At 35.5% G+C, this 13,037-nt stretch overlaps 1 protein-coding gene across 4 annotated transcripts in view; it reads left to right on the top strand.

Annotated features, from left to right (window-relative positions):
* The window catches only part of LOC306855402 (membrane-associated guanylate kinase, WW and PDZ domain-containing protein 1-like), a 126,151-nt gene that overhangs the window by 68,587 nt on the left and 44,527 nt on the right, over positions 1–13,037 (top strand). For all 4 annotated transcript variants that reach the window (XM_079394106.1, XM_079394107.1, XM_079394105.1 and 1 more), the window contains exon 3: positions 12,280–12,399. In XM_079394106.1, coding sequence (XP_079250232.1) covers positions 12,280–12,399 — 120 coding nt within the window. The remainder of the gene's footprint in view (positions 1–12,279; positions 12,400–13,037) is intronic.

Below are 13,037 nucleotides of genomic sequence, written 5' to 3'. Positions count from 1 at the left end.
AATCCAGAGCCACATTTCATTCTAGTGTGGGGAAAAACTGGTCTAGTAGTTCTGTCTGAACCACAGTTAAGTTAGAAAATGCTTACACGTTAAGTACACATTATTTCTAATTCTACTTGTGCTTTTTGTTTTATTCGTCACATCTGTGAACGATGAATTGCTTATTGTTAATGCTTATCGGAAGTAGGTGGTGAAGAGGGACATTCTCATTTAATTGGACAAACATTTTATATACAATTGTGAGTTCAAGAAGCATCATCAACATTTTTAATCTGTTGTTTCACATTTTGTAGTACATTTTCAATTTGTGCATCTGCTTAAAACACCAACTTTTATTAGTACACTAATATATGATATGTACAGTGATTGAGATGCTCTCAAAGCAAACATGCACTGGTGAGTTTAAAGCTTTGCCACTCATTTGATTTGTTTCATCATTTTTCCAGTTATGTCAGCGCCTTTCATTTTTAGATTATAGAGAGAAGCACATTCAGGAAAAAAGGAAAGATGACAAGAACGCAAAAAAAAGGAAGTAAGAGAAGAACAAGAGAGAGAGAGCAGCCTGTATTACTCACTGGGTCAGGCTCATGAAAAATTTAATCAAGCCATGCAGATAACAGCTTCAGCTCAGAACAAACACATCCCAGCGTACGAGAGCATTTTCAATTAGTTTTTATGTATTTAACTGGGAGGGCATCAGAAAATGCCTTCTGTGAGAAGAGCACTGAAGATTTAGCATCTCAAACTAACCCAGTTTTTGTTGTAAAAAATATTGTAATCATGCTTTTATTTCAGCCAAAATCCACAGGCCGTTTTATAACTTTGCAAATGCGCAAACATCCGAATGCTGGTATAGTAATAGTCTTGACTATTATTAGAATGATGATGATAATGAGTCGTTTCCAAATGCGTTAACAACAGCCTACACTACACCACTAACTGAATCATGGCGGTGAGGCTCAGAGTCACTTAAAGCGTTGCGTCTGATTGATTGCCTCTCCAGTTACTGCAGTATTGCTCTCCAGGAATGCAATACCTCCCGTTAAACGCCTCGATCCGCTTTATAACTGGACAATATGTTGTATGTCTGATTTCACAATGCCAGGCAACTTGTGTTGTGGCTGTGAGAGGTGAAGCTGACCTACTATGAAAGAAAACAAAGAAGCTACAAAACTTCTTTGTGTCTGGATTGGGAAGGGAAAGGGTGCTAGTTTCACTGTGCTGCACACCTTTGCTTGACCTTTAAGGATTTGAATATGGATGCATGCTAATTTTGAAACTTATGTATAAGAGTCATCAGACACTGCTGAATCGTACAGGCTTACTATTTTTGTCCACTTTGCAACTGTGATTTTTTTTTTTTTTTCCCCTCATTGAGTGATTAGTATGCACATACACACATACCAAGTGTTAAGTTGGCTCAGAGACCAGAGTTTTGAAGTCAAAGCCTTGTTACACTCATGTGAACCTAAAGCGGACATTCAGCTTTATGATTCAAAGCTGCCTGCTTTTTAATTTTTGTGTGTTTATTTCTTGGTGTTCATCATCAGTCAGTTAGCACTATGCCACTGTGTCTCTGCCAATGCCATTTGCCAATGTTTTGCTAAAGCTATTTCTTTTGCTCATACTTAGAGATTTGTAACCAGGAGGGGTTTGATTTGATATGTAACCTCTAACCCATCTGTGCTATGGATAGGAAAGATGCATATATATTGTATCTTTCCTTTGGTGACATTTCCTTTCGAAACAGGAAGTTGGGGTGGGATATATCGAAGCGCCGTTCACCTTTTTAAAATGCCAGTATCCCTTAGTTTACTTCACAGTTGTGAACAATAATTTGTGTATTGTTAATGCTAATCAGAAGTATTGTAGGAAGCATTTACTATCATGGTATTGTGAGAGCAAGATATTATACACACACACACACACACACATATTAGATTTACTGTATATGTTCAGACTTATAACTAGATATTCAGATTTGCATATACATTGACAATTTACGTTTATTTATTCAGACTTATAACTATATATTCAGTTGTACTTCTAAATATTCAGACTAACTTTTGTGTTATTGTGAGAGCAAGATGTTGAAATATATTAGGGATGCACGATATTATCAGACTGATATAGGAATCGGCCGATAATGGCTTTAAATATAAATATCGGCATTGGCCCGATGTGGAAAATTATGCCGATATTTCTTGTGCACACCCTGTGTGCTCAGGGTGTGCGAGGGATTAGATTACATAAGCAGTGCGGCTCATTCTTTAAGCAAAGTTTTGCCTGGAAGATGATTGGATTCACTGTTTTGAATCGCTGCACTTAATCTGTGAATGCATGTACAGAATGACGCGTTCGGTGTGTGATAGAGTAAACAAATGATTAAATGAGTTGCAAAATATCGGATATCGACAAAAATCCAATATTGACGTGAACTGACATGTAAATTTTTTGCCCCTCAATAACTGTTGTTTTTGTTGAACAGCATACAGTTTTTGAAACTTTTGGAATTGCAAAATAAATCAGGGTTAATGCCAGAACATACAGAAAAGAGAATATTCAAAAAGAGAAACTGAAATTAGCACTGTGGATATAAAAGCCAAACTTAAACAAAGCAGGGCTTGCTTACTATTTTGAATGTGATTCATGTGGATCACTTTCTTTATTCCAGACAGATATTTAAATGCTCAGGTAAGTAGGGTTGCCACCTTCAGCGAGGCAAAATAAGGGACACCCATTCACAACCCCCAAAAAACACCATTGACACAAATAATCAGTGAGGAACTCATAGCTCAACAATAAACAGTTCTGCAGCTGTTAACTGGATGGGATGAATTATTATTATTATTTTTTTATTAATTTGCTCAAATCAGGACTACATTATTATGTAATTATTTGTCCCATTTTTATCTAAATAATTTAGCATTTTTTAAACATTTTAAACTGCCAAACTGATAAATTAATAAATAGGTCTAACATTAATTATAATCTATTAATTAATCTCTCTAATAATGTCTAAAAATATAATAATTATATCTTCCAAGCTCTGATAATGTATGTGTTATATTAACAGACTATCCAAATTTTAATAAAATGATCAAATGAGGCATATACCTTTAGAAGCACAGATGTCACTTTAAAGGTATGGTTCACCCCAAAATGAAAATTCTGTCATAATTTACCCAGGTTTTCTAAACCTGCATAAAGTTCTTTCATCTGTTGAACACAAAAGAAGATACTTTGAAGAATGTGGGTAACTAAACAGCTTCTGGTCCTCAGTAACTCCACAGCAGAGAAAAAAATAAAATTTTATGTTCAACAGAAGAAAGAAATTATTACAATTTTGGAACAACTTGTGGGTGTGTAAACAATGAACTATCCCTTTAAGTCAGACAGCCCACCGTGAGCAACTGAATTCCTTCTCTGCAAACTGCACGTTCATCACTGGACAGACCCATTGATAACTTTCCCGTTCAGCCCTAAATCTGGAGAGCCTTGTGTTCAAAGGGCAGATGTGAGCTCTAGATGTTTTAAACCGTGTTTACTGTATGCTGCGGTTGCATGGAAGGCCTTTTAACGGTGTGCATTTTGGAGACTCCGTCGCTATGGAAACAGAGATGCCAAAATGCAATCACGCGTAAATGAGCTTATCTAATACTTCTTATGAAATTGATTTCATTATAATTGATACTACTATTATAGTGCAAAATATTTATTTGTTTTATGTGTTTTAAAATATGCGTCCCGTATTGATTTGATACGGGACGCATCATTTTACCTTTTTTAAGGTACGGTTGGCAACCCTACAGGTAAGATAACATACAATTAGTGTGTGTGTGTGTGTGTGTGTGTGTCCTGTTGACTTGGTCATTTGCTTGCTGTCATCACTTTCACTTTTTCACTCGTGTGCTCTGATTAGTGCCATCAATGAGAACATTCCACAAAAATTGACCTCTCTTTCCACCCAATGCTTTCCTGGATTCTCCTGTCCTGTCTGAATAAAGGCATAAAATAAGCCCATAAAATAAAAAAAATAAAAAACACTCGGAACACCTTGGCAACCATATTAGAGGCAATGAATTTAGCAGAAAACTGTAAAAAAAAAAAAGGGGGGTTTCTCACAGTTTTTTTTGGTGACAACAAATCTGAAGGAATCTTTTCTAGGCATGTGAGTCAATGAAGCTTGATGCTTAGGAGATGTTCAAAGGAATTTGAAGCTTGATGGAGCAGAACTCTTCAGGGTCTTCTCCTGACTTCAAAATAGCAACTCTGAGATTATGCTTGTGAATTGGTCTAGCCAAATAATGCTTTAGAGAACCAAAATCACCTTCATGTCGTTCCAAACCTTTATGAAGTCCTGTGATGTGTCGAATGTAGGTCATATCAGAAACCTGAACTAGGGACTTCTGGAACACAAAGCTGGGTACTGCAATGCTCATGGAACCTCAGCTGCTAAAATAAACTGATTTATCAGCCATGGCTATTTTTAGAGCTTGTTTGTGTGCTGGATGTGCACATGGCATTGCTGTTTTTCTGATGTATTTTAGAACGTGTGATGTTAAATATGTCTGCCTTTGGGTGCTTTCAGGTTCCTTGCTGGCTTAGCACTTCACAATGCAGCTATTTTTTACCCACTGCATGTATTTATGTCATACGCAAAGATGTGTAGAGGCTCCATTTTGTGGAAAAAAAGATAGACCTGGCATGGAAATGTTGATTTGTAATATTACCTTTTTCAGCAATCTACCACATCCTGGAATGAATTCTATACTTATTTATTCCTTTTGGGGTATAGAAATCTTGAAACTTTGTCATTTGAGACACTTGATGAGAAATGCCTTAAAATAGGAACCAGTCTTTCATTAAGAATGAATGAGCCTCTGTTTTTGCTGCCAAATCACTGCACTCATTTCAATTCCCTTCACAGCTCTGAGATTCTGTCCTTGTCCTTAACTACATGTTCACTTAAAGGATTGAATCACCCCCAGAATTCTGTCATGATTTACTCATCCTTATGTCATTCCAAATCCATATGACTTTGGTTCTTCCATGGAATACTTAATATGTAATTTTAAGGAATGTGCTTGTCTTCTAAGTCTTCAAATGTCATATGACAGTCCAAACAAGATTTTCAATGACTCATTTTTGTGTGTTCAGGGAAACATTTGATCCATTTTGCACAAACCGTCTGAATGATTTGTTCACAAAACAGACTGAACCTGTTCAACTCACTCACTGTTCAGTTTGTCACACATATCATATGATCATTGTTATTGTCCTATTTGTAGCTTAAATTATCCATTCCCAGTCCGCTGTAAATAGGAATGCATGATATATCAGAACCATATGGATTATATGCATATATAATTTAGAGATTATTTTTAGTTTATATGTGATAAATTGAAGTTATATATATTTAAATTGGCATTGGATATTTAAATGTGCATGCTCATTTCCTCTGTGTTTGCATTTATATGCATTTATCATCTAACGCTCAATTAAAAAATTTAAAACGCAAATAATTTAATAATACTGATTATCTTGAACTGTACATTCATACTGTACATTTAAGTGAAAATTAAGTGACATACAGCTCTGCATTTAACCCATCCAAAGTGCACACACACAGCAGTGAACACACACCGTGAACACACACCCGGAGCAGTGGGCAGCCATTTATGCTGCGTCGCCCGGGGAGCAGTTGGGGGTTCGGTGCCTTGCTCAAGGGCACCTCAGTCGTAGTATTGACGGTGAAGAGAGCGCTGGACATTCACTTCCCCCACCTACAATCCCTGTCGGCCCGAGACTCGAACCCGCAACCTTTGGGATTACGAGTCCGACTCTCTAACCATTAGGCCACGACTTCCTCTTTTATTATGCTGTGATGCCTAAAATTCACTGTATAGCATTAAAAACCATTGAATGAATTTTTTAGACACAATAGTATAGAATTGTATTATTGACTATTTAATATTGAGTGAATTTGAATGTAGGTACATTCCTAATTGTATTTACAAAGCATTTTTGTGTTCCATAGTAGGGACAAAAGTAGTTTGGGTTTGAAATGACGCGTAAATGATGAAATTTACTCCTCTAAAAAGAAATGTCAATTATTCTGATATACTTATTAAAATTAGGGAAGCTACCTCTCCTTTAAATGCCCATGCAGGAATCAGTATTTATCCAGATTTCCTTCTGTAGAGAGGACAGACTGATGCTAGCTCACAGGTGAGAGGAAGAAATGCCATTCAGCATGACGCACAGATCCAGAATCAGTCATAAGCCGAGTCAACAGCTCAGACAATTTTAAGATACATGGAGTCTAAAGGGGATTACTGGCTGACAGACTGATCCAGAATCAGACTGCTTATCAACATCTCAGCTAGACCTGCCAGACTACACCAATAGGCGAAGAAGAGACTGCCTTTCTTTTATGAAAGATGCCATGCATTTTATCTGCACCTTTGATGCATTGTATATTTTTGCTGAAGTACACTTAAAATGTTAGCCCAGGTTTTTGTCGGAATTTTATTTTACAAAACCATTTTACTCCCTCTCTGTGACCTTTAGAATGAAACTGTTAATTAAGGCTATTTTACGTAACTTAAGTACCTTTATAAGAGTAAGGCATCTAAATGTAAAAGACCTTTGTTATGATTGGCTAACTTCTTTGCATATGAAAACTACTGGTGTAGTTCACACTGTCATTCATCAATACAGGGCGTTGTTGAATACTGAATAGCTGTTGATGTGTTAATGTGGGCGGTAATATGTTAATGCTCATAGTTGTTACATCAAAACTGTGACGATAACAGAATGACCTGTTTTTGCAACTTAGTTTCCATAAATGGTCTTTGTGTTTTGCAACTTTCTAGTCTGTCTTTATATCAAAAGAGCACGGAAAATCCTGTTTTCTGTGAAATTACCCTTTTGAAGATGGTTTACAATCCACCTCTGTGAGGAAAGCATGTGAAAATTTTGAAATATGATGGATCTTTAAGATCTTTAAAAAACAGGTAAATGTAAGAAATTGTAAAATTTATTTGCAAAATACAGTAAATATAAATATTCTCAAATATGCAAACTTTCAGTAATGAGAAACAGGTGGTAACTGTCACATTGTGAGAAATATGCTGGCAACTGTGGAAATGCACACCACACATTTTCGCCACAGAATAAAAACATAAAAAAGTTAATTGTGACTCTCTCACAATTCCAGTAGTGAGAATAAAGTCTGCAGAAAAAATCTAAATTGAGAGATTTACCCCCGGTTTCACAGACAAGGCTTAAACCTAATCCTAGACTAAAATGTAAGTCTGAGCTGTTTCAACTGAAAGAAACTCGCACTGACTGATCTTAAAATATATCAGTGCCTTTGTTATGTCTCAAGATGCACACCAATAATGTTTTTTTTTTCTAAGTACATTAATAAAAAATACTTAAATGTCCTAATTGATCTATGGCCTAATCCTGGTTTAGTCTAAGACCTGTCTGTGAAACCGGGCCTTAAATTGCGAGGTTTAAACTCGCAATTCTTCCTTTGTTGTTGCAATTTTTGAATTTACATCTGTTAACATGTCACTATTGTTTTTGTGTTTCCGCCACGAAAATAAATAAGTTAATTATTTTTCCTCAACTTTGTTTTCTTCACAATTTAACAATTCTGACATTTTATCACAAATCGCAAGTTTATGTCTCAAAATTTGGACATTTCTTCTTAGAATTGAGAAAAATGTCAAGTACTGCAAGATGCAATTCACAGTTCTGAGTTTATAATTCTCAATCCTAAATTTAAGTGAGTTCATATCTAATTATTTTGAATTATGAGTCAGAATTGTGAGAGAGATAATCAGAATTGTCTGAGTTGTCACAATCACAGTTACTTATTTACTTTTTTTGTCCTTTGGTGAAAACAAGCTTCCATATAAATTCACAATTACTACTTTTATTTTTTTTACTCCGAGATGGAAGATGACTTCCATTAAAAGCACTGTCCACATTACGCATAATATACCAATATAGTTTGAAGTTATATTTGAGTGTGTGTGTGAGTTTGCGTATGTGTGGACGTGTTGCATGTACCCAGGCTGCACTGTGGGAACTCCTGATGCTGATTCATTGTGAAGCACCACCGTTCTTTTCCGGGGAGAGAATGTCTCCAGCCGCGTATACTTACTGTACACTTCACTGCTTGGAAATACAGCGAGCAGCCAATGTGGTAGCAGCTACAGCCTGTGACACGTGTGTCAGTGAGGGGGTTATCATTTAGCAGAGGGTTGTAAACCCCCATTAGGTAATTGTTTCTCTTTTGGGCATCGGATAATGCCATTTGGTGACAGTAACCCCTTTTGTTTGCAGTCGCTGACCCACGACTGATGAGTGTGTGTAGGCCGGGATCGAACAGCTGCAGATTTTGATGCTTGTTTTCACTGCTCCTTACCTTTGGTCCATTCAGCACTTGGGCACCCAGTTAGCTTTCAGTGTTCTAGCATAAGTATATTAACAGCAGAATCAAAACTGATTATGTTGACTTCTTTGTTTAAAAATGTCTGAAAAGAGAAGTGTACTGTATTCTGTAGCTTAATCTACTCTTGCTAAACACAGTGTGCTTATGTCACATGTATACTCAGGGATGATTAAGGTCATTCAGAATTGAACAGTCATGGGAAAGCTGTAAATACCAAGCAATTTTACATTGTGGTTTTTAAGTCATGGAAATGAATAGGCTATAAAGTGTAGGGAAAATCATGGACATTTCTGAAAATCAATAGACAGTTCAAAAGTTTCTGTTACAAATAATCACTTTCTATTCATTCAAGAATGCTGAAAAAAAATGTATTATGATTTTCACAACAGTAGATTTTTATTTTTCCTATAGATTTGTCAGTTTTATTAGAATGATTCATTAGCAAATCGATCCGAATCAAACGTCCTTGTCTAGTTTTCACAAATGACTAGAAAAGTTGTGGAAATTAATGGAACTTAGGTACCAAACAGAATGTCAAAAAAACAAAAACAAAAAAACAAGGGAGAAATTACTGAAAATATTTTGAGGTGTTTTCTTCACACAGTAGAAGTCAATGATATGTTTGGTTACCTTCAAGATATCTTCTTAAAAAAAGTAATAATAATAATTTGCTAAAATACACCAGTAACTCAAAGTGCATATAATACATAACAATAAAAGCTATTTATAATGCAAATGCAAGCCTATTGCATAACTGATATAAAAGTTCATACAGGTGCTGGCCTTCACAATGTTTATTTTTGAGGCTGTTGTTTTACACACAATTTTCACTGTGTGGCATAGTGTGTGATATGACATGGTTTGATCCCCTCAAAAATGATAGATGATGCTCTCAGGGATTGTATCCTTCAAGGGTTGTCCCTAGCAACAAGAAAATATATCATCATGTGACAGTCATGCTATTTATACACAGTATTTGTGGATATATTTTTCTACTTGCAGTAGTGAAATTGGTTCACATTTGTGCATGTTGTGTAAAGTGTATACTATAAATGTACCTAAGTGCTTTGTTTTCTATTTATTGTTCATAGGAGCAGATCTATGGTGCATTATTGCATGATTCAGTTAGTGAGGTGAAGGTGAAAAATATACCACTGATACTGTCATTATGTTATGACTCAAAGGCGATGTGTAAAGGGCATCCAAAGCTATAAGTAAACCATTTGTTGGTTGTCTTCATCAAAAATTAGGTTCACATGCTTTTAAAACATTTCTCTTTTGTTTGAGGAGGCCGAGTTGTCAACTTCTGGCTTGACCAATAGCATCTTCTGTTTGTCTGTGGAAGACAAGGGACTATATTGTATTGTTTTTTCCAAGAAATATAGAGCAATTTTCCACAAGTTGAGGGTATATATTATGATATTTTTATATTTTCAACATTAGACTTATTAGATTAATGCCAGCGTTAACATATACAGTACACTACCATTCAAAAGTTTGCATCAGTCTGTATTTTTTTTTAATGTTTTTGAAGTCTCTTATATTCAAGGCTGCATTTATTTGATCAAAAGTAAAAACTGTAATATTGTGAAATATTTGTACAATTTAAGCTATCTGTTTTCTATTTTAATATATTTTAAAATGTAATTTATTCCTGTAATGCAAAGCTGAATTATCATCAGCCATTACTCCAGTCTTCAATGTAACACGATCCTCCAGAAATCATTCTAATATGCTGATTTGCTGCTGAAGAAGCATTTCTTCATATTATCAATGTTGAAAACAGTTGTGCTGCTTAATATTGTTGCAGAAATCATAAAATATTCATTCTTTGATGAATAGAAAGTTCAAAAGAAAATGTTATTTATTTACTGTCACTTTTGGTCAATTTTAATGCATCCTTGCTGAGTAAAAGTATATATTTTTAAAACCATCTTACTGACCCCAAATTTTTAGTACAGTAGTGGGTGTTTTCTGTTTTTGAGAAACCAAGAATTTTAATAAAACTCCTATAAAACACAAGCTTAACAGAAACGCATGTCTCAGATGTTTACATCCAAATGTAACAGCTAAAAAGACCCGAGTCTTATTAAAAGTGACACACAAGCTTTGCACAGCATCCATTTTGGGACTTGTGTTGTACACTAGTCACTATCGAGAGGGCCTGTAAACCAAAGAGAATATTACATTGTGAGGTTGTTGAGAAAACGGAGTTATCATCACATCTTTGATTTATCACCAGTGTCACTAAGATGGCTGCCAAAGAGCATCTCCCATCGTAGGGTGCTATTTATATCAGCTATTCATCAGCTCCATCAAGTGAGGGGGAGATACAGCACGCAGCGGGATGAGCGCGTGAAACATGCGGTGACTGCCAGGCCACCGTCTTAACCTTCAGCATCACAAATAGCTGCAGAAGACCCCAGTTTCCAAGTGCAAATAAATACGGTTGTGTTGATAAGACAGGATTTATGACAGCTGAGATATTGATTACGGGTACAACGCATGGGGCAAATGCACTTCACATCTGTACGAGTGTTGTGTGCGTGGATGATGTTATGATCAATCATGGTGTCTAATAAACATGATCTTAGGTTATCAGAGTCCATTTAAATAGAATGTGTGGAGAAAGAAAGGAAAAGAAGGAAATACATGAGGCCTTGTTTACTGGTATTAGTTTTTTTTTTTGTACTGCCTGTTGATTTATTAAAAATATGTTGAATAAATCTATTGCTATATGTGATACACACACACACACACATATACACACACACATATATATGTGTGTGTGTGTGTGTATCACATATATCACATATATATATATATATATATATATATATATATATATATATATATATATATATATATATATATATATTAATTATTATTATTATTATTTTTTATTATTATTATTTTTTTTTTGGTCTGCTACTTTGTATTGTTTTTTTCACAAAACAAAAAAAAAAATCCCTGTATTTTTGATCAAATAGATACAGCCTTGATTAGCAGAAGAAACTCCTTTAAAAGACATAAAAAAAATCGAATTTACACATCTTTAACAAATTAATAAATAAAAGAAAAAATATATATGAAATATATATATATATATATTATTCATATGGAAAATGTTGTTACTTTTTATTTGCTGATTACACCATGACATTTTCGGAGTCATTAAATTTTTATTTTTTTGAAGAATAGTAGAAATCATATGCTTTTAAACCAAATGAAACCTACATGAATACAAAAACAGTATATATTTGAAGATCTTGGCACATGTTTCAAAGTTCCATTTATCATTAAAAACCGTTAAGTGCGTGGTTGATTGACAGGTCAGTAGCTGGTCTTTTACCGTTGTATTTGAACCCTATTTACACCCATATTTAGTACTGACCATTTGTGATGGGATCGCCTGAGATGGATTTTAATACGAGGTCTAAAAGGGGTGTAAGGGAATGTGATAGAGGAGGCAGAGCAGCCGTATGGACTCTTTGATCCCTAAAGCTGCTTTAATCTAATATGTAGTTAGAGCAATACAGTTGGGGTTGGAGCCACACTTTGCTCTCCTACAGCCAATTATCATCAAGGTGTTGCAACATCTTCACTTTTAGCTGTGCAAAGCTCTCTCACACTGATTTCACACCCAGCGTTTGGCTTCCAGGAGCCTGTAGACTGTAGCATGTGGTTGTTGTTGGCCCTGATGTAGGTGGTAATCATAGACATTGTGTATATGTGGTTTTAAGCATAAATTAGCAGTTTCATGTTGTCAGTTTCTTATGGGATCTTTCTATTTTTTTTGCTGGTCACAGGTACGACCCGCTCCCCTCGTGACGGAGAGGTGCCAGGAGTAGATTATAATTTCTTGTCAGTGGACGAGTTTCTGAAGCTTGAACAGAGCGGGACACTGTTGGAGATTGGATCTTACGAAGGTAAACTGCAATCTATAGAGTTTAAACACATGCTTTTTGATTGGCCATTATATTTTACAATGTTACTTTTTTAATAATTGTCAGGATTCATTTTTTTTTATTTTTTATTATTATACAGTGGTTTACTGAAGAATAAATAATAATAATAAATCTACCTCAGCATATGCTCTAAACAAGGGCTGTCCAAACTCAGTCCTGGAGGGCCGGTGTCCTGCATAGTTTAGCTCCAACTTCCCTCAACACACCTGCATGGAAGTTTCTAGAATGCCTACAAGAGCTTGATGAGCTGCTACAGGTGTGTTTAATTAGGGTTGGAGCTAAACTCTGCAGGACACCGGCCCTCCAAGACCGAGTTTGGAAAGCCCTGCTCTAAACTATAGGGAGCCCTTTAGTGATGTTATAAAAGGCAAAGTAAAATATATTGAGTATATAGCTTAATATTTCGCAAAAAGCTCTTCTCTAGTTTCTTTTCTCTGGCAAATAATGAGCTGTGGACACTAATGACTTGCCTAAGGTAAATTAAATGCTACATGACATTTTGTTTAAAAGCTGTTTTATCAACGTCTTTCCACAGCTGAAACACTGATTGAACAATTGCATGAGGCATGAGATGTTCATTCATGTTTATTTTGTGTTAA

Source organism: Barbus barbus, assembly GCF_936440315.1.
Source record: "Barbus barbus genome assembly, chromosome: 35".
Taxonomy (NCBI): domain Eukaryota; kingdom Metazoa; phylum Chordata; class Actinopteri; order Cypriniformes; family Cyprinidae; genus Barbus; species Barbus barbus.
This window is presented reverse-complemented; position numbering and strand designations above follow the sequence as displayed.